General features: G+C 39.0%; 1 protein-coding gene across 3 annotated transcripts in view; it reads left to right on the top strand.

The window, feature by feature from the left end:
- The window catches only part of ptprua (protein tyrosine phosphatase receptor type Ua), a 280,443-nt gene that overhangs the window by 250,059 nt on the left and 9,051 nt on the right, over positions 1-21,333 (top strand). For all 3 annotated transcript variants that reach the window (XM_088090203.1, XM_088090202.1, XM_088090201.1), the window contains 6 exons: positions 322-438; positions 686-840; positions 5,443-5,578; positions 8,310-8,459; positions 10,359-10,673; positions 18,087-18,212. In XM_088090203.1, the coding sequence (XP_087946329.1) occupies positions 322-438; positions 686-840; positions 5,443-5,578; positions 8,310-8,459; positions 10,359-10,673; positions 18,087-18,212 (999 nt within the window). The remainder of the gene's footprint in view (positions 1-321; positions 439-685; positions 841-5,442; positions 5,579-8,309; positions 8,460-10,358; positions 10,674-18,086; positions 18,213-21,333) is intronic.

Raw genomic sequence — 21,333 nt, 5'->3', positions numbered from 1 at the left:
AAAAATAATAACCATCACTGACACTTAGCTAAGTTTCCAAGAGTTGGAAATGCCCCTCAAACAGATCAAAAAACATCTTATCTAACCTCGGTGTCAAAACTTTTATGTGTCAGATCTGATGGTGAAGATTATTGGAACAACTGTGGTAAAGTCCAGATATTTTAAGCGAAGGTCACAGCAGGACTGCAATTTTTTTTCTGCTTGTAGGAATCTCAGCACCGAGTGGTGTATATGTTTGCTGTCTAGTTTTGAGATGAATCAGCTGTTTATGAATGTGTGTGTGTAACCTGTTCGAACTTTATCTGTTTGTTGTTTGTCCAGATGAAGTGCTGTAAGTATTGGCCTGATGACACTGAGCTCTACGGTGACATTAAGATAACACTACTGAAGACAGAAACACTGGCAGAGTACACTGTGCGCACCTTTGCCATGGAGAGGGTGAGTCATACTCTCACAGCCTCTGTGTCATATATATGTGTATATATATATATATATATATATATATATATATACAGTATGTGTGTGTGTGTGTGTGTGTGTGTGTGTGTGTGTGTGTGTGTGTGTGTATGTATGCACCAATACATTTCTCATTCAGGTTTGTTTAATTGGTTTCTATTTGTGAAGTAACTATTTATGCTTCTGTAATAAGACCATCTCATTTTACGTGCATGATTGTTTCTTCTAGAGAGGTTACCCTGCAAAACATGAGGTGTGCCAGTTCCACTTCACCTCCTGGCCTGAGCACGGGGTGCCGTACCACGCCACCGGCCTGCTGGCTTTCCTGCGCCGGGTTAAGGCCTCCACACCTCCTGACGCTGGGCCTGTGGTGGTCCACTGCAGGTATCTCATCACTCTTCATCCTCATAATGGCCTAAACACTGAAGGCAGTCTATATTAGGGCTTTTACATATCTCCAGTCTCAGTTATTCTTCTGCTCTTTAATATTTCTTTGATGTTCAGCACATTCCAACACGCGTAATGTGCACTGTTTATTTCCACTTCGGTTAATGTTTTTCTATATTTCCCAAAGTAACGTCTTGGTGATGTGTATGTGTAGGTGGAGAGCAAAACGGTAACTAAAACAAATAACAAAAATGAAATAAGGTTGTTCAACAGGATGTTGTGGTTTACTCATAACCAGCAAGAAATTTACAAATATTTAGGAAGTTGGATGTTTTGAAATCGAGGATAGAATTCCTCTCTTTCTTTAAGTGAAGGACTTTTAATTCTCTGTGGGACATTGTTCACAAGAGACATGTCCATCCACCTGATAAGATGGAAATTTTAACCCTTAGGGACCGTTTGGTGTGTATGGCATGTATGTGTATGGCATCAATTTTGGCAAGATTGTGTATTTTTGTTTGATCTTTGAATTTTCAGCTCAGCTCCTACAATAAGTCTAAATTACATGGTGTAAACAAAATTCGTTAAATTTATACTTTAAGTGCAAAATACAAAGCGCCCCTGAAACCCATTTAAACTGTAATTTTTGATCCCATAGCCATCAACGCATAAAAACATGCATTTTGTTTATTATTTATGTATTATTTACTATTTCTGGGTGTCATTCTGGGCTTTTGCCTTGGAATTTGTCATTTTTACTGTTTTCCACCCAGTGATGTCTTTTTTTTTTCCTTCTTCTTTGTGTTTTATTTATATCTTTTTTTTCATATGGAGAGAGTACATGGTACTTTCACCAGGTGCACTGTAACAGTCAATGTTGCAACAAATCATTGACATTTCCTAGGCTGTAATGCATTTAGTATATTTAAAAATAAATCATTTTTTTGTGTTTTTTTGACATCAGTTTTTTTGTGACATCATAACAAAAAACCTGGCATTTAAAAGGTTAAAATTCAGAAAATTAATGAATATTTCAAAATCAAATCAAAAGAAGTAGAAAATTATATGAATGTGAAAGGTGACCTTATATTCACTCTTGTTTACTATATTAGTGTTTTTACGGCGCCGTGATCGTGATTTTTTCTAGCTTCTTCTTGGATGCTGTGGATGGAAGATTTGAAAACTTTTTCCACCACTGTACACCTCTAGCGATGACTGTGAGGGATTATTTTTGTCTATACATTGTTTTTTCAGAAAGTCCTGCATAGTATACCTTTAAGCTTTTACAATAAAAAAACACCATGGCTATGAAAAAATACTGAAATAGTGTAAAACTAAATTTGCTTGGTAGAGATGAAGTGGAAAATTTGTCAGTGTAGGAGATGTGATTAAATCTAATTGAAACATAGGTCTCTGGTACACCTTGGCAGAATACTACCTGCTTCTGCCTCCTCTCTAAACACATACTGTCACTGGTACAAACATCCACTCCGCCAGAAAGCCCGAAAGATAAAATAAACAGTAAGAAATGTGAGTGTCTGGGTTGTTCTCGATTGTAGCATCACCAGTCGAAGTCCAGCGTGGGTCTTTGATCCATACCCCCTTTTTTCTGTCACCATAGTCTAAATTCCCCCATGGTGATTGGTTCAAACAAACTCTGGTGGCCGTTCAGTACAGTTAGTTTGGGCTGCTTTGAAAACTATAAATCAAAATCTGGTGCCGACAAAAAACAACCCGCCCGAGACTGCTTTAACTGAAAAGTAGGGTTTCTGTCTTGATTCGGTTGGAGTCTGAAAGCAAACGGACCAACCACAGTATTTGGTGATAACTGAAATGTGATTGATTGATTTGGGTGAGTGATTTGCCAAAGCTGAACGACAACTAAATCCATCTGCTGATTGTGATCGGCTCAGGAAGCAGTCTTACTGTAACTAATCTGTACAAGTGAAGCCCACATGCAAATCATTTGGTAACCATGGTAACATATATGCAGGGATTTCCCTGGTAAATTAGAAAGTGGAGATCAGTTTAAACTGCAATGAGTTGTACTTGTATCTGACTCTGTGTACTGTGACAGTTCATTAAGCCCATTAAAAGGAGAATGACATGGCGCTCCCACAGTAATACCTCTCTGCAGTACTGCCGTACAAGATGCCTCTTCTTCCTCTTGTCTCTACCTGTTAGTCATCACAACATGCAGTTGATCTGCAGTCTAATAATACTACCAACACTCTTAATGTGCAGCATGACCTGCTGTCAGTCAGTGAAATATGATGTCCCTGCATGTAGTGCTGATGATGCAGGATGACAGTCAGAAATGTCATATCAATGGCTTACCTTTGAGTTGATTTTAATGGCATGGTTACAGCTCTTGGTTTGTTTATAAAAATTCAGTGTGAGTACAAACCGCACAGAAATTAAAAAGGCAAAAATTTGTCTTTTTCAACCAGCGACATGTGTGACAGCTCCCTAATTCAAACATTTAAAAAAACAGAAAAAACACACATGGCCCAGCAATGAAATTCTGTGATGTGCCACCCCAATTCCAAAAAGTTGGGTTGCTGTGTAAAACATGAATAAAAACACAATGTAATGATCTGTAAATTGTTTTCGAGCTATATTCAGTTGAATACAGTACAAAGAAAAGACACGTCAGAACTTTTTTTTTTTATAAATATACATTCATATCTAATTTGATGCCTTCAACATGTTTCAAGAAAAGTTGGGACTGAGGCTTTTCTTTGAACAATATTTAGTTAGCATTTTGACACTAATTGTTGAAGTTTTAAAAGTGAAACTCTTCCCCATTCCTGCCTGATATACAACATACAACTTGAGTTGCTCAACAGTCTGCTACATTTGGTGCTTCATAACACACACCACATTTTCAATGGGAGACAGGTCTGGACTGCAGGAAGACCAGTCTAGTAGGCACTCTCTTTTACTGCAAAGCCACACTGTTGTAATGTAATATGGCTTGGCATCATCATGCTGAGATTAGCAGAGACATCCCTGAAAGTGATGTTTTCTGGATGGCAGCATATGTTACTCCAAAACTACTATATACCTTTAGCATTAATGTCATTATATTGATACACTGTAGGGATCCTTCCTAGATGTGCAAGCTACCCATGATGCCATGGGCACTAAACCCTCCCCCATACCATCGCAGATGCTTTTGAACTCTGCACTGGCAACAACCTGGGTGGTTCTTTTACTCTTTAGCCCAGAGAACACAAGTCTGTGATTTCCAAAAACAATTTCAAATGTGGACTAGTCAGATCACAGCACAACTTTCCACTTTGTGTCAGTCCATCTTAGATGAGCTCAGGCTCAGAGAAACTGGCAGTTTTTTTGGATGCTGTTGATATACGGTTTTTGATTTGTATGCTAGGGTCTCAACTTGGACAAAAAAGTCTTATTCTTTGGAACTGGGGTTTGTATTTTGGATTGCATCATTCTTTTTCTGTTTGAAAAGAAACCAAACCAATAGATGACGCATCAAGTTTACTAAGTCATCCACTGATTCAAACCAAAGCGAACAAACTCTAGGTTTGAGAATGCCATAGAGATCCACCCCTTCAAGTGGTCTCAGTGCGGTTGTTTAATCAGACTTGACAGCTTTCATTTCAGCCTAATTGAACCAAAGCGAGTTCTTTAGAATTGAACCAAACAGGTTATGAAAGCACCCTTTTCATTTTTTATTTTGCCAGCATTTTCTTACATCTAATAGAAACATGTTTGCTTTTCAGAGAAAGACGTCACTGTCAGTGTTTGTAGCGGGATTATAGATTTCTTACAGTCTCCCACTTCATTTATTTTTGCACTTTCTACCTGTCATAATAGGATTGCATTGTGCATGATGTGCCACTAAGTCAGCCCAACAAATTATTAAAGTGCTGCACAAAAACGCCTGGCAAAAATATCAGTATTTTAAGCAGCATGAGCACTATGAACACAGGCAAATATCATTGGGACACTGAAGGTTTTCAGTAATGACTAAGATGCCAAGATTCATTTTTTTTAAACTAGTCTGCCACTGTACACCAGTTATCTGCCTGTAGGTTCACATTCTAACTAATACCAATCTTTGATTGGTTTTATCAAAAATGATATGCTAGTTTGACAATATTGACGCACTGCAGGGATTTTTTCTCTGTTCTTTGGAAAAAGAAAGAAAACATTATGAAATGAGGACAAGGCATATTACATCCCATTTTTTTACTTAGATGGGTTTAAAGAAACTGAGTTTTACCTGGAGGGGGCTGTTGCATTCACTAACTCCCACACATGCCTTTATTGCAGTGTTACAGTAGAACAAGACATGGGAGGCAAAGGCCAGTATGCAGGGCGTTTTTAAATGTCTTAGTACTTTCCAACTAAAAGGTTTTTCTCTTTCAAACTTCAGCTTAGATTTTTTGTGATGCCAGAAAATAATGGTCACTGTATTCCCTTTCTTTCTCCCCAGAACAAAGCCCTTTATTATACTTCACTTTGGGCAGAGAATCTTGATCATAACTAAAAGCTCCCCACCGAGAGTTTTTCATTTCAGCAGTATATTCATGCTTGTCGAAACTTCTGCTCTCTCCTCTGCACCAGTATGGGGGCAGGCAGGACCGGCTGCTACATTGTGCTGGATGTCATGCTGGATATGGCTGAGTGTGAAGGAGTGGTGGACATCTACAACTGTGTCAAGACTCTCTGCTCCCGACGCATCAACATGATCCAGACTGAAGTGAGTGGGAGGACAGGATTGCAGGCTGACACTATAAACCACAAGCTCATAAGTTTAAGCTGCTGGTAGCCCACATAAATTGCTTACATATTTGACAATTATTATAATTTATTATGCGCATTTGCACTGGAAGTTAAATCTTGCCAGATTCTTAAAGAGTATTCTTACAATCAATTGCAGTGATAGAGGAAGTGACACTTAAGTAAAAGTTACAATATCATAATTTACAAACACTCCATTATAAGATAAACTTCTACATTACAAATTCAAAAGTGAACGTGACAGCTTATTATTAACAGCTAAATTTCTAAAAATAGAATAATCAGTACATAAATTAGCACAGTGTCAATGATAATGTGTCTACCAGTTACTCGTTGCATGTTACTTTGAATTCCAGAAAAAAAATGTTGCTTTTCTGTCGCATCCATGTTAAACAAAGAATCCAAAAATGGTTAACATTCTTCATGAATTGAAGAAAGCAACATCAAAACTATAGGCTATCAAAACATCTATTTTTGAAAACTGTCAGAACTCATCCAGTCATTTGCTCAGTGTCTCCCAAACACATGCACTTTCACTAAAACCTTAACAGTTTAAGAGCATATTGCAAAACACTGTTACTGAGGTGTGTCAGACTGTAATGGTTTAGTGAAAATGCATGTGTATGGAGGTTCTAAGCAAACAACTGGATAAATGAGACTTACATGATACTGCAATAGATTCGTGAGAGTTTGAAATCAGATGTTTTGATATATTTCTGCTGTTGTTAAATGTGGACCCCATTTACTTCAATTCATGAAGAATGCCTGCCTCTTTTTGGGATCTCTGTTCACCCTAGGCAAACAAGAAAAACAAAAGTTTTCCTCACTAATTCAAGGGGACATGCAGTGAATTGCTGATATACAAATGGTTACTTTGTGGATTTAGTGTTCCTTTAAAGCTGGGGTAGGGAGGGTGCTGTTGCTTTTGGGGCCAGCGTAACAAGCTGAAAAACACAGTTATTCTGACTGACAGTTTGCTATTAATACATCCATAAAACATAGAGCAACATTAGCATTATTTTGCAGTCAGGTCTCTGGTTACCTGACAACTCGTAAGTCCAGTATTTTTATTTATTCATTTACAAGTATATTTGACAGGGAGCACATAAAATAAATAAATTTAAATACTTGAATTCTGATGTGCTAGGTGAACGGGTGAACAATAAAACAGACAGCATGTAAATTTCATGAACAACTAGCAGTGTTGTGAAAATCAAAACAATTAGCTAAAAGGCTAAGAAGTTCTGTATAGTTAGCAGCTAGTTGCTAACTTTGGTGGTGCTAGAAAACTTGCATACAGCAGGCTTATCAAAGCTATTTCTAAAATATCTTCCTGTCTCAGTTAGAAATGAGGTTGACAAGAGCAGAGTTGTGAAGACCTAAACAATTAGCTACAAGCTAAGATGTATCATATCATAAGCAGCCAGTTGCTAACTTTGTCTCTGCATTTTGGTACTGGGCAGGTAGCATACTGTGTGTTTATCAGGGCTCTTTTTTTATAAATTGCTTCTGTATCTAAACCAGGCAGAGCTAATTTAAAAAATGTCTTCTTTTTGCGTAGTTTAATTCACATAAAAATGAATTATATTTCAGACTTTTACGATATGTTGATTTAACTATAACTGTCAAATTAATGTAGAGCATTTTAGTATACATTATTTCTATTTGAAATGTGGAATAAAAGTATGATGTAGCATAAATACGAAGATATAAGCATGTTTAGTTGCTTGCCATTGACATATGTAGTTGCTTACCAGTGAAAGCCACATTTTTTTAGGGGTTAAATATGTTTGTAGTTCAAAGACCATTTATTATAATCATTATTCTATACTCATTTAAAAACGCTAGCTGTTTTCAAACATTAATTTCCAGAGAAGAAGACATATTGGCGAAAGAACATATTGTCAAGTCGATACTTAAGACAAGCGTGACCTAAAGTCACTCGCATTAATTGTGTTAATAAACACACAATTGCAAGTTATTCCAGTTGGGATTTGGAGTTCACACTAAGTAGACTTAGTGTGAACTCCAAATCTTCAAACAAACACACCACAGAAGTACATTAATTACCAGAGTAAATAAAACTAAAAGTTGGAAAACATTTTAGAAATGTCCTCTTATTAATGAGTCTGGAAGTGGAGACGGTACAGTAAATACCAAAACAATGGTATTTATCCCCCTTTTTAATTTCATCTTTTCACCTTTCAGCTTGAGCTCGCCTACCAGTTGCATAAATATTTCTGCAATTACAGAACACATTAAAAATGATAAATAAGTTGGAAGAGGGACAGTTTTATGCCTGTAATTTTGAATGTATCCTCGCTTCTTTGATGTTTTGTTTGGTCGGATGTCAAAACAAATTTCCCGGTTTCCTCGTTAATTGCACACAGCTCATGACGGTATTAAACTATTGTGTGTGGGCAGTGCTTTTGCTCCTCTGATGTGTTTTCTGCACTTTTTACCCCATTTATAGACACATTTTTGCCTGGGAACAATGCCTAAGAGTGGGCCTGGCGATTTGAAGAATGTGTGACAGCTTATGACTATTAGTCAACATTCAACAGCAGTAATTAAATTCGCCATTGTTCTTCACAAGTGGGCAATTAACAGTTAGGAGGCTCATAAGTGCAGTGAGGGGTTTGTGCAACTTTGTAAATTTGTGAATGTTTCCCTCGCTGTCTGTCTCTCAGGAGCAGTATGTGTTCATCCATGATGCCATTCTGGAGGCTTGTCTGTGTGGAGAGACTGCCATCCCCGTCAATGAGTTTGCTCTCACCTACAAGGAGATGCTGAAGGTTGACTCTCAGAGTAACACCTCGCAGCTCAGAGAGGAGTTTCAGGTAATGTTCAAGCATACAATTTGTATTTAAGTTTATTTAAGTGTCTATAGGATTGTTTTTTTTACTGATAATACTCATTCCATAACTAACAGCTCCAATATTAAAGCTACGATCTGTCAGTTCCGCAGGTTGTGTGTGTGGTATCATCTCCACACCCGCAGTTCAGCCGCATGGATTGCTTCATCCACGTAGCGTAAAAATTTTACTCAATTTCCATTTTAGCTGTTTCACCTAGCTTAAAGTTGAATTTGTGAAACAATAAAAGAAGCAAATCTAGACACATTTAATTGCCAATGCCATTCTTAACCATTTGAAACCTGTAACAACATCAGTTTTGTTTTTGTTTTTTGTGATGCCTTTCACAAGATTTTTAAGCCTTCCAAGACTGAGCAAATTTGTTTGATTTCTTTTAAAAACATGAGGAACAAAGGAAATGACCAATGTGGCAAGAAATGCCCCAAATATTGCAAGAAACTTGTGAAAGTTGACAAGAAAATGACCAAGAAATTTGTTTTTAGAAAGAGGGGGGGGGGGTTATTAAAAATTATCTAAAAATGGGAGAAAATGTCCAGAAAACTATATTTCCAATAATAATAGTTTTATATTTAAAGTTATGTTACAGAAAAATACAATAAATACATAAAAATAAAAATATAGACATCATAACTATCCCATTAACACACAACTATACGGCAAGTCTGCCTTAAGATATCTACAGTAATAGCTCTCCATGCGAATTTTAACTGACATTTTGAACTAGAAACAGTTTAGACTCAATGGTGCTCTCCTCTGCTTTTATAACTGTCGGCTGTAAATCTTGAAAACCAAAACCTTTCAAGTTGATAACAAATAATGAAATGTCCTCAACCTTTCTCTGATTATGTTATTTGATTCTGCGCAAGCTTTGCCTCTACTTGACTCTTGCTTCATTGAAGCAAACGTCTGTTTCACTACAACTCTCTGATTTCTTTGACACAACTGTGATTCAGTGCATATACTCTTCTTGAGAGTTCTGACATTTAGCCTTCCAAACACAATGCGTCACTGTGGGTCTCTTGTGAGCAAAACTGTGTGGAAATGAATGGATCATCAGCATGAGAGTGAAAGCCACCAAGGCCAAAGCAGCTTTTTTAATCAGTATACATTAAATATATATTAAAAAAAAAAAAGGTTTTGCTCAGCGGAAAATATTAAGATTGCAACTGTGTATTCACTTTTTATGTAATGTCCAGTTAATGCCAGTTATAATGATGTTATTGATTGGTGACCTTTGGCCAGGGTAATTACAATTTTTTCATCCGAAATGCAGCACATTTCCCCTCGCTCAGCACCGCTCGTGTGAGTTGTCCAATAAGACAGCCTCTCATTATTGCGACTTGTAGTCTAGACGCAATCTTCCAGTTATGAGCTGGAATATTCTATTCATTTTGTCAAATCCAATTGGGAGTCATTCACAATATGAAGCAAGTTAGATAATCAGTTCATTTCAATTTCCATTGCTTCATAATATGCTTATTCATAATGTATGAGATTGGGCTAAATGTGTTTTTATCCATTAAGCCTTGTGGGGATTTTGACTGATAATTAATGTGTTTTAAAGTTTCCCGGAGATGATTGGAGATAGTTGTGCCTGTCAAGTATTGACAGTTGGGATGTTTGAGTGGGGAATATTTTTCACTGCCTCTGTCCATCTCTCTTTGATCCCATTTCCGTTCCGCCGTGTCTGTCTCCTCTTATCACAATCTTTATTCTAAGTCTTTCATTGTATCTCTGCATCTAGAAAATGAACAGTCTCAAACACACATGCCAACCTTTCTAATTATCTCCTCTGCACACTTTTTTCTCCATCCCTTGCTGCTCCTCCTCCTCCTCCTCCTCCTCCTCCTCCTCCTCCCTCAGACTCTGAACTCCGTGACTCCTCACCTGGATGTGGAGGAGTGCAGCATCTCTCTGATGCCCAGGAACCGCGAGAAAAACCGTAGCATGGACGTCCTGCCACCTGACCGTTCCCTGGCCTTCCTCGTCACCACTGAGGGGGAGAGCAGCAACTACATCAACGCAGCGCTCGCTGACAGCTTCCTCCGCCCCGCCGCCTTTGTGGTGACACCGCACCCGCTGCCTGGCACCACCACTGACTTCTGGAGGCTTGTGTACGACTATGGCTGCACCTCAGTGGTGATGCTCAACCAGCTCAACCAGTCCAACTCAGCCTGGGTAAGACAAGAGAGGCAATTAAACCCAGCTGGAGATGAAACATACCTTGGAAGTAGAAGTCATTTCATTATTAACCTCTGTCTTATCAGCACGCCACTTGTAATTTAGCCATGGGTAACTTCAAATCCCTCCATGTGACGGCATCTTCATCACAGCTGGATTTTGATGAGTGCCATTTACATACACTGATTATACAGATATCACCACAGTATGATATTAGAGCAGGGTTTCTTAACACCAACATTATCATATAGAAGCCTGTTCCTGTTCCAAGCATATTTAATTTAGTCTTACTTTGTCTTAGAAATTACATTACTGAGCTTTAAAGGGACAGTTAACCCCCAAATCAAAAACACACATTTTCCTCTAACCTGTAATGCTATCGGTCTAAATTGTTTCGATGTGATTTGCCAAATGTTGGAGGTACTGGTGGTAGAATGTCTGCCTTTTCTCCAATTTAATGGAACTAGATGGCACTGGACTTGTGGTGCTCAAAGTTGAAAAAGTCCACAGCAATGTCTCTTTCCAAAAATCATGACCCGGTTACTCAAGATAATCCATAGACCTGGTTATGAGCAGTTTCATGTAGGAACTATTTTCTGTCCACTGATCTACACTTGAGGGAAAATGTGCATTTTGGATATTCGGGTGAACTGTCCCTTTAACTTCTGCCACCGGAGCAGCTTTTACTCTGAGAAATGTACTGCATGTATTACCTAAAGGAGATATGGGGAGTGTAGTGTCAGGGCCAATTTCCTTCCAAATACTCTGAGGCAAGCACTAAGCTGAAAACCAGAGCAAAAGTATAGAAACAAAAAGCAATGTAAAACAGAAAAGCTGTCAGGCTCACTCTCCTGCAAAGAGCAATTCCTCCTGCCTGAGAAATCAAAAAACGGCCTTGTGAGTCTGGATATTGTCACAGATGAGGAGCTCTGTCATTGCTTTGTCGAAGGCAAAATACACTAAGGCACCTACACCTCTGTCTGACATGGACCTTAGAGAGCTGCATTCTTCAATAAACGTGAAAAAAATATTAATTGGACACTGGAATAATCATTCATAGCAGACAATTAATATTAATTTCAGGACAATCAGGTGAAGGGTCCTCAACAGTCACCTCATATGGGTTTTTGAATTAGCATGAGACATCTGGGGCCATATTCATAAAGGAAATTATCCTAAGACCAGGAGTTGCCCTAAATGGCATGAAAACATGTCACAAGATCTATTCACCAAGCTGTTAAGAGACTGTTAGTAAAGAACAAAGAGAACTCCCTAAGCTAGGGGAATGGGCCGGGGTGACTCAGAGTCAAGTCAGTCCCCTCCTTTTTCATAGACAGCTTGGTTCAACTCCTTAATGTTGTTACAATTTAACAATGGCATGATTTCTTATTTTGTATTTTTATAGTACTTTTAGTGTTTTGAGAGTACCTCAATAGAAAGGCCAGTGCAAACCTGCAAAAATTATGTGGACAGGTGCGTAGGAGAAAAAGAAACAAACTTGCAGGTAAAACAAGAGGGGTCCTGCACACTGGCTGCACAATTTTATTAAATACTCACTTCAACGATTTGGTCCAATGGACCTCCATCAGGTAAACATGGATAAACAGTGTTTTGAGAGTGAAACACACAAAATGGTGAAAACTAAGGATGATAATTGAAGATTGATTAATCGGTCATTAAGAATGTGATCAACATGTGAAATTAATCAATCAATTAATCGACAGGCTATGGAGTGCTGTCAAAGTTTATGCAATATGTTCCTATGAGCTTTGAATGAAAAAAACACATTTGATATCGTTTGAAACAAGCAACTTTTTTATGTATTTATTTTAAGTGAAGATTCAATGATTAATCAATCGTTAATTTTGCCTAAAATTGATTAAGGAAATGGCTTACAATTTGCAACCATAGTGAAAACATAATGCAAGTGTTACCAAAAATAGGGAACTTATGTTTGTAGTACAATTCCTTGCTTATGCCTACACTACATGACTTTAACAAAGATAACACAAACAGATTTTAGATCTTGCAACAAACGCTGCAGATCAGAGATAAATTAGTGTTGACACTTGCAAATCGGCTCTTGAGTATGTAGATGATTTGGCCTGCTGGGGACTTTGCCAGGGAGCCACAGCCAATGAGAGTGCAGACACGGGTTGAGGAGAGAGACAAGTGGAACTTCGGCACTTTCCAAGGTGTACGTGTTTGAGAGGAAGAGAGAAAAAGTTATAGACAGCCAAGAAGAGAAAGTGAAAAGTGGACCATGGACCATTGCATGTAATGTTTCTACAAGTTATTGTAGCTTAATAACACACTCAGAATGCTGTTTTGTTACTTTTTGACTTAGATATTTTTTAGTAAGCATCTGCCGTACCCTGAATTGTGCTTTAACCTACGCATCCTGACATACTCATTAGGAATTCATCCTGGTGAACAATCTTGTAGTGTGTGACCCTCTGTCGCCGTCAGTCATGTAGTGTGAAAACAAGTTGTTTTATTGTGAACAGTACAGCGGTCTGACCACTTTAAAACTGGCGTAGTGTGAACTTAGCTTTAAAGGCCGTGGAATATGGGTCTAACTAAGAGGAAAGTCACATTGTCATATACACACACGCTAGTGCACTATATTAATTGTCCTAAGATAAAATCTAAACTACATTTTACTCGAGATCAGAGTTTACAGTGTAATTAAAGCCAGTGCCAGCGTTTCTGCTGGGTGACTGGCTCCAAGAGGTGAGTTATGATGGTAAATGGTGTGGGGATGTTTATCGAAGTGGTGCTAACAGGCCATACTGGGGTGTGAATTGGTCCTTCCATCTTGCTGGCTCTTGGGAGTCTTGATGGACCAAATGTGGTTTAGGTCAGTGGTTTGGTTTAGTGGCCTGCAATCATTGCTGTTTGCAGGATGTTGTAAATCTCCTTGATGTCTTGTTGCCCAGCATTCCTGGGGGGTTGAAGAAAGAACTGGTCCTCTAGCTTGAAGGTTGTACATTCTAAATTTAAAACATGCAAGGACTTTCCACTACAATTATTTAATGAATTGTTAAACAAACTGGGTTTTGAAGAGCCTGCTTTTGGTTTGATGAATAATTCTGACAGACAGCTGAGATATAAAATGTTCATCAGCATTGAACATTTCTCCCGTGCCCAAAGTACAAACTGTCATATCTCTTCGACTCATTGGTGAGCCGATTGAATCCCTAATAAAGGTTTACCATTGTATTTTTATGAAATACTGACATGATGAGGCTCATTGCCTGCAGCATATTATTGACTGAGCAGGTCTCTGGACTGCACCTAACGTCTCTCAGACTTTGGAGATACTTTATGTGCTGAATGCTTTGTAAATAAGTCAAACCAAAAAGTATAAGTTAGGACTGGCATGTCGACACAATATGTATAATACATAAGCTATTATGACATACTACTACTACTTATGCCCCCCCCCAATACAAACCACAGAATATATCATTGATGTTACTTTATTAACAATATTATTGAATACAAAAGTTTACAAGAATATAGATAACACAATAACGTAAATAAATGAAACTTTCATTTATTTACGTTATTACTACAAATTATTCAAAAGCTATATCACATAAAGCTTACAAAATATCATGTCAATGTATATTGACATGAATGTTATACAAGTTATTTAAGTTAGCATAGACCCACCTATAGCATGAAAAATTCCTCAGTCACGACGTACTATTGTTTACCAAATTCCCAGACTAATAGGCCCAGGTGTACTTGCACTTGTGTTGCAAACACAAACTAGCCTATTGGTGAAATTAATTGCATGACTTCGTGCCTCAAATTTCAAAGCTAAAAACCAAATACAGTCGTCTTCTATGGCTAAGTAGCAGCATATTAGCAAGAGGATAATAAATAGCGTATAGGCTACTGTTTCATTACATGCACAATTAACGTCACTCATAGAGACCTGCATACCTTTATCTTTTGCCCGTTTCTCCTCTTCTTCTTTCCTTCTCTTTCTAAACTGTGCACCTGATGGTTTCTTCGGTCTTTTGTCCATGTCCCCTTGACTCGACTTAACATTATCAACTTCTCCGTCCGTCAAACCCCCAGAGTCAAGATTGACGTGATGTAAACAAATTCACGTTGATGCAGGCACAGATTCGTGCCGGCTTTTTTTTTTTTTTTTTTAACATTTTCACAAAAACTAATAAATTTAATAATATCTATGTTAATTTTATGAATGAAATACAATGTATTTGGGAGCAGAAGTTTGTGTTGTGTGGCCTGGGATCATAACAGGTCAGTCTATCCCTCGCCCCCCTCCTTGCTTTTCCTCTGAGAGTGAGACTCAACCTGTTCTTAACCTCTGCAGCTGCGAATTGATCCCCCTCTGTCTCCCCCCTTTTCTTCTGACACACACAACCTGTATACATGACTCTCAGCAGCAAGTCGACATGATAGTAGGGGCGCCCCAGCACCTACTCCGCTAACGTGATGTGGAAATGCACGTTATTAGTCTAGAAAACTGGCGATTTTTATTATTATTATTTTTTTAAAATTTATTTTATTTTATTTTTATTTTTTTGAGGGCGCTTGTGCGCTCCCAAATAGATTGCGCCCTGGGCGGTCGCCCACATGGCCCATAGCAAAAACCGTCCCTGGTCATATGACTACTATGGCATCGAGGCAACGTGTCATCCTCAACATGTTTTCTACCCTCTTGATCACGAAAAATTAACTATAAAAGTAAAAACTATTTTATAAGTGCAAGTGATGGTTATATTCACATCAGGAAAATAAAGAAAAATAACATGTTTTTTAAGTCTGAGGCATGGATGGGTTACGGATCGGGCCTGGCCCAGGGACCCACAGCGTCAGGGGGACCCTTTACTTGCAAAATTCCTCTCAAATTAACACATACTGATGAGACAGACATAAAAATTACCACAACGATTCACAAAAAAAATGCAAAGAGATGGAAAGGAAATGCAAACGGACACTAAATAATTACAAAAACAGACAAAGCAAACACACACAAAATGGCTACCAAGGGACCTAAAACAGCCTCAGGGAGACACAAAATGACTACAAACAAACAAGAAATTGATTACAGGAGAACTAAAAACAACCACAAGGATACAAAAATGACTACAAAGAGAAAAAAATGACTACAAAGACACACAAAATGACTACAACGAGACAAATTACAACTACAAAGAGACACAAAATAACTACAAAGAGACTATTAAACAGCCCTAAGAAGACACAAAATGACTACAACCAAGCCAAAAAAAAACCAAAGGAGACAAAAAATAACAACCACAAGACACAGTATGACTACAAAGGGAACTAGAAACAACCACAAGGACACAAAAATGACTACAAAGGGACATGACACGACTACAGAGAGACAACAACAACTACAAAGAGACACAAAAGGACTAAAAAGACCCCAAACAACAAGAAAAAGACACAAAACCACCACAAGACCAAAAAGATACAAAGAGACACAAAATCATTACAAAGAGATGCAAAATTACCACAAGGAGACACAAAACAACCACAAAGAGAACCATTACTACTAAAAGGGACCCAAAACTACCACAAAGATACACAAAGCAACAACAAAGACATACAAAACAAACACAAAGAGACACAAAAAACTATAAACAGACACAAAATGTCAGCGATACAAGAACAACAACATAAAACAACTCTAAAGAGACCCAAAACCACCACAAGGAGACAAAAATGACTAAAAAGAGACACAAAATGCCAGAAAATACAGAAAATGATCTCAGAGACACACAAAATTCCCTCAAAGAGACCCTAATTACTACACAAAAAGGGAAAACAAACACAAAGAGACCAAAAAAAGAAAGACCCACAATGATGCATGAGTACAAAGAGACACAAAACTACCAATAAGCCTGTGTGTCCTGCTCCTATATATGGGGGTTGGTTCTGCATACCTTTTGCATATCTGTGCCCAGGGGCCCAGTGACTCATAATCCGCCCATGGTCTAAGGTCATGTCTTGTCTTTTTCTTTCTTTTTTTTCCCAACAATCAATTCAAAACCCAAAGGAAGTGAAACCACAATGATGTAAAGCAGATAATGGCGGCAAATGTTTGGGTTCATGTTACTCCTTTACTGTCCAGTGTCAAGCAAAACCAAATGATTTGTTTTTGCTTAATTGCACCACAGGTACTACCACACTTACAAATGTCAGCTGGCTAGAAATCCATGCATAAACATGACTGTCCATATTAGCATGTCTTTCGTCGTAACATGCGCAGACTCATAGTGACAGCACGCCATCCATATCGCCCTTTCCTTCCAGATAAGACATGAACGTGACATGCAGTACAGTGAGGATGGGGGTCATCACATGTCTGGCCCCTGACTGGTGCTCTGCCACGACGCTTCAGTCCTGCTTTCAGGCCGTCCATTTAATTTACACGGGCTGTCACGGCATTAACACGTTCTTATCGTCTCGCCCACGTTTACTCATGCGTGGGTTTGTCCTGCCGGCTCCCTATCGCCGCTCTGTCACTGTGTCATGTCGGATTCCTGCTCAACATTTCCACCAATGCCTGTCAGCTGCAACCTGTCCTTCTTCCTCTGTCACTCTTTCTTCCTTGTCTCTCGCTGCCAGTGGATTAACAGTTCACTTCCCAACACACACACACACACACACACACACACACACACACACACACACACACACAGTTTGCCCTCCTGAGTTAGAGCTGCCTGTCTCCTGTCTGAATGTATAAATATTTATCTCCCCTCCTGCCCAATGTCACCTGTTAATACCCTTCTGTCATTGTGAAATGCCATTATCACTTCCTACTCGAGGGGTCCCCTCAACCCCAAAGTCACCGCAGAACTCGTCAGCGTGTCAACACCGCTCCCCTGTGTTTTTCCTCTCTCTCCTTTTGGCCGGCGGGACGCATCTTTGAAGCAGCCGTGATGAGAGACCTTGGCTTTCGCGTGCGCCAACCTCTCGGCTAACTTCCTGTTTGTGTCTCCCAGGCATAGCCAAGGTCTCCTTCTCCATTAATTTATAATGCGCTAATGGTAATGATTTGGACTCATGAATAATTCAATGGAGGTGAATGCGGCTCATTCGAAGGATTGTTCCTGGTGACGAGCGGCTTGTTTTTTTGCTCATTTAATTTACACTTGCTATTTGTGGATAATCATTGTCATTTAGGCTAATTGTCTGTGCTGTCAGTACTCAGGTGTCTTGTTACTGGGCTTCACCATCACTGGCTGCTGACAGAATGATTTGTACTGCCGCGAGCAAGTGTGGGCTAATGACCTGTTACCTCCTCTCCTTTCCTCTCTTCTCTCCTCTCCTCACCTCCATCATCTCCTCTCTTCTTTCCTCTTCTCCCCTCCCCTCTCCTCTCCTCTCCTCCAGCCTTGTCTACAGTATTGGCCTGAACCGGGGTTGCAGCAGTTTGGTCCAATGACGGTGGAACTCCTGTCCAGGACGGCCGACGAAGATGTCATCATTCGTCTCTTCCGGGTTCAGAACATTACTCGGGTAGGTGGATCCACAACAACATGAGTCCCATTGCTCTCCTCATGAAGATGAGGTTTCAACCCAATTACTGATATTTTAATATATCTGGCAAATCAGGGGCCAGATCTTGTCAACATACATGCATATTTTTAATCCAAAAAGGAATATAAAACTGTGAACACATCTATAAAATCTTCTGCAATCCAGACATTGAACTTCTGCCACCCCGGGTAAATGACATCTTATAACATCTGTCCATTCATGTTTTATGTTTTATCACACCGTCTCTTATTTTGCTTCATGTTCTGTCTGAACACAACGTTAGACAACAGTTGTTATAAACCAGCTGGCTGCGTTAGCAACCATGTCACTGAAGTGAAGGAAAAAAACATGATTGATAGTTTGCAACTGATAATTTTGCTCATAATTCTGGACAATTTTTGGGTTTGTGATCATTCAGCTGCTTAGCTGGAAAAACACACTGTGGACAGATAGAATCATGCCAACTCTAAAATTACAGGCAGCCATGTGGGAAAGACTGTTCATGTCATCCTCTTTTATTACAAGTTGGAGATCTTGGGAATTTCTGACATCTACATTATGTCCCACATGGCAGAGCGAATTGTGTGAACAAACCAGTGCCAAAAACACTGCAAAGTCAATATAGTAACAGTAATGATAATACAATGGATTGAGCTAATTCAGCCAGAGAGATATAGCACAAAGTTTGCTTGTACACCACAGGTGTCAAACACGTTAGTTCTTGAGCCACTTACAGCCCGGTTTGTTCTCAAGTGAGCCAAACCAGTAAAACCATTGCCTAATAGCCTATGAATAACAACACCTCCACAATTTTTACCTTTCCTTCAGTATAAAGAGGCACATTCTTAAAATGTTCATCCATTTACAAAACAGATGATAAACAACATGAGATGCCTTTGGAAAAATAAGTTCAATTCCTACAATATGCCTTAGTTTCAGTCAGTAGACTAACTGTCATGTGCATTTTTCCACACATTTACACTCCTATGTGGTAATGCTGGCATCACCACACAACAACTTTAGTGGAAGCTTTTGAAGAAGCAGGTGGAGTTATCCCAGGCTTTCACACACATTCACTTATTTGTGGTGGTCTGCCATGAGTAAACCATGAACAGCCACATTTTGATTTTCTATTTTTGAAGCTGGACCAGCATAAGGACTGATATTAGTATATGTACCATTCAGTTATTTATTGCAAGACACTCCCAGAACGTAGAGCATACTTTGGCCACAGATGGAGCAGCAGAATGCCCGATGCAGTGGAAGTGATACTTAGCCATTGATTGAAATGTGTTTAAAAGAAGTAAGTCTGATACAGATTGTATTGTAACAATGCTGCATATTGACAATATTTTGCATGAAGTTCTATATTGTATAATCGTTTTATTTGTCTATATTCTAGTTAGTGTGGAAAAGCCTCTGGGGAAAAATTTTACATGAAGTAGGTCACTGGCTGTTAAATTTGCTCTTAAGCCTGGCACCTGTAAGCCTTCACTAGTACATCGATATTAGGGGTGCAAAGTTATCCAGTGGGCCGAATTAAACTGTTTTGCAGGCTGGTTCTGCCCTGCAGGCTCTATGTTTGACACCCCTGCGTTACACAGTATGAAACTAACAGAAAAATTAGGGCTTAAGATAGCCAGTCAGGCTACTTTCCAATGTTGCACGGTACTTTTCTTATGCCTGTAACAGAAACCCTGACATACTGGCTTCCACTCAGCTCTACAAAAATGTTGACTTTAAGCTGAGACTGTGCCAGAAAGCTTTTGATTCACTTCTTTAGAAAACACTGAGTTTTTATATTTCTGCAATTTAGTTCAAGTTACCCGACCTGCTGAAAATATCATGTTTATAGACTAATCTTTATACTGGGATCTTTTAACAAGCTTGTTGTTCAGACATTGTGGCTTTTTCACTCCAATATTGAGGTGATATTTGTTTGGCAAGCTTGAGATGTACCTGAAAGCGAGCATCTTTCACCAAAAGCGTGACAGCTGGCAACCCTGGAGTGGTATTCCATTGCATTTGATGTCAAATGTTCCTGTTATTTCACCACACTTCACCTCGAGGAGGCGATAAATGTATTAGAAAAGACACCAATGCTGTAGCAGTGTTTCTCACAGAATTAGTTTGTGTGGTGGTACAGGGAGGGGGTCTAAATTCTGAGGTTTTTGCACGTCTGCAGTGCAGGTGAAGCTCTCCATGAGTTTTTTTTCCTCAGCAGCAGTGACTTATGGGTTCGATAATTGATCAGTCCATCCGTTCAGAGCTGATCAGATCGATGGATGAGAGGAGCAGCTGCTGTGAGTGACTGCAAACATTTAGACACAGTAGAATGAACGACTAAGTTTCACTTTCAAAGTGCCCTACCACTCCATCTGTGCCCAGTGTATACTCTGTGCTTCGAGAGTGGGGTGCAATAAGTGATCAAATTATATAAATAATGCTCCTAAAGAGTTCTCTAGCTCTAAAAATTAAGTATCTAATTGTGGTGGTAGATACTCTTGGGCAGTATGTAATATTTCACACTTTTATACCTTCCTGAAATTTCACCTAGGGAATACATATATGATAGTATAAATGTGCGGAGCTAATATTCTTATACCTATTTCCCTTATTAAACAGAGAAATACAGTTGTACACCTTTTAAATTCAACTTTCTTTTGATCACAGAAGACTAACAAGGCTTAATTGCCTTGTTAACTCATCATAAACCACACTTAATCCTTAATTCACCAAGTTATATTTAACTAACATGTCGTCATTCCTCATGGTGTCTCTCTGCCTGCTTACTGCTGGCTGTTTACAGTCCTGTAACTTATCCCTGCACCCTTAGGCATCACAATGTCTTTCAGCTCAGCATCCTGTTCCACTAGTAGAGACTGGAGACTGAGCTATGGTGGTGCATGTTGTGCACTAGATACATTGAGTTTAATATGAAGAAGGGCACCTTTATTTATGATAGTATTGGAAAACATACCTTCAGCATTTCTAAATACTTTTATATAACGTAATACCGCAATACCACCCAAGCCTATTGGGAAATGTTTTAATCGTGACAGGCTGCCACAGTTAAATGAATTTGTGGAAAACCCTGCTG

The sequence above is a fragment of the Plectropomus leopardus genome, chromosome 17, assembly GCF_026936395.1.
Source record: "Plectropomus leopardus strain MGB_pleo_1.0 chromosome 17, ASM2693639v1, whole genome shotgun sequence".
Taxonomy (NCBI): domain Eukaryota; kingdom Metazoa; phylum Chordata; class Actinopteri; order Perciformes; family Serranidae; genus Plectropomus; species Plectropomus leopardus.
This window is presented reverse-complemented; position numbering and strand designations above follow the sequence as displayed.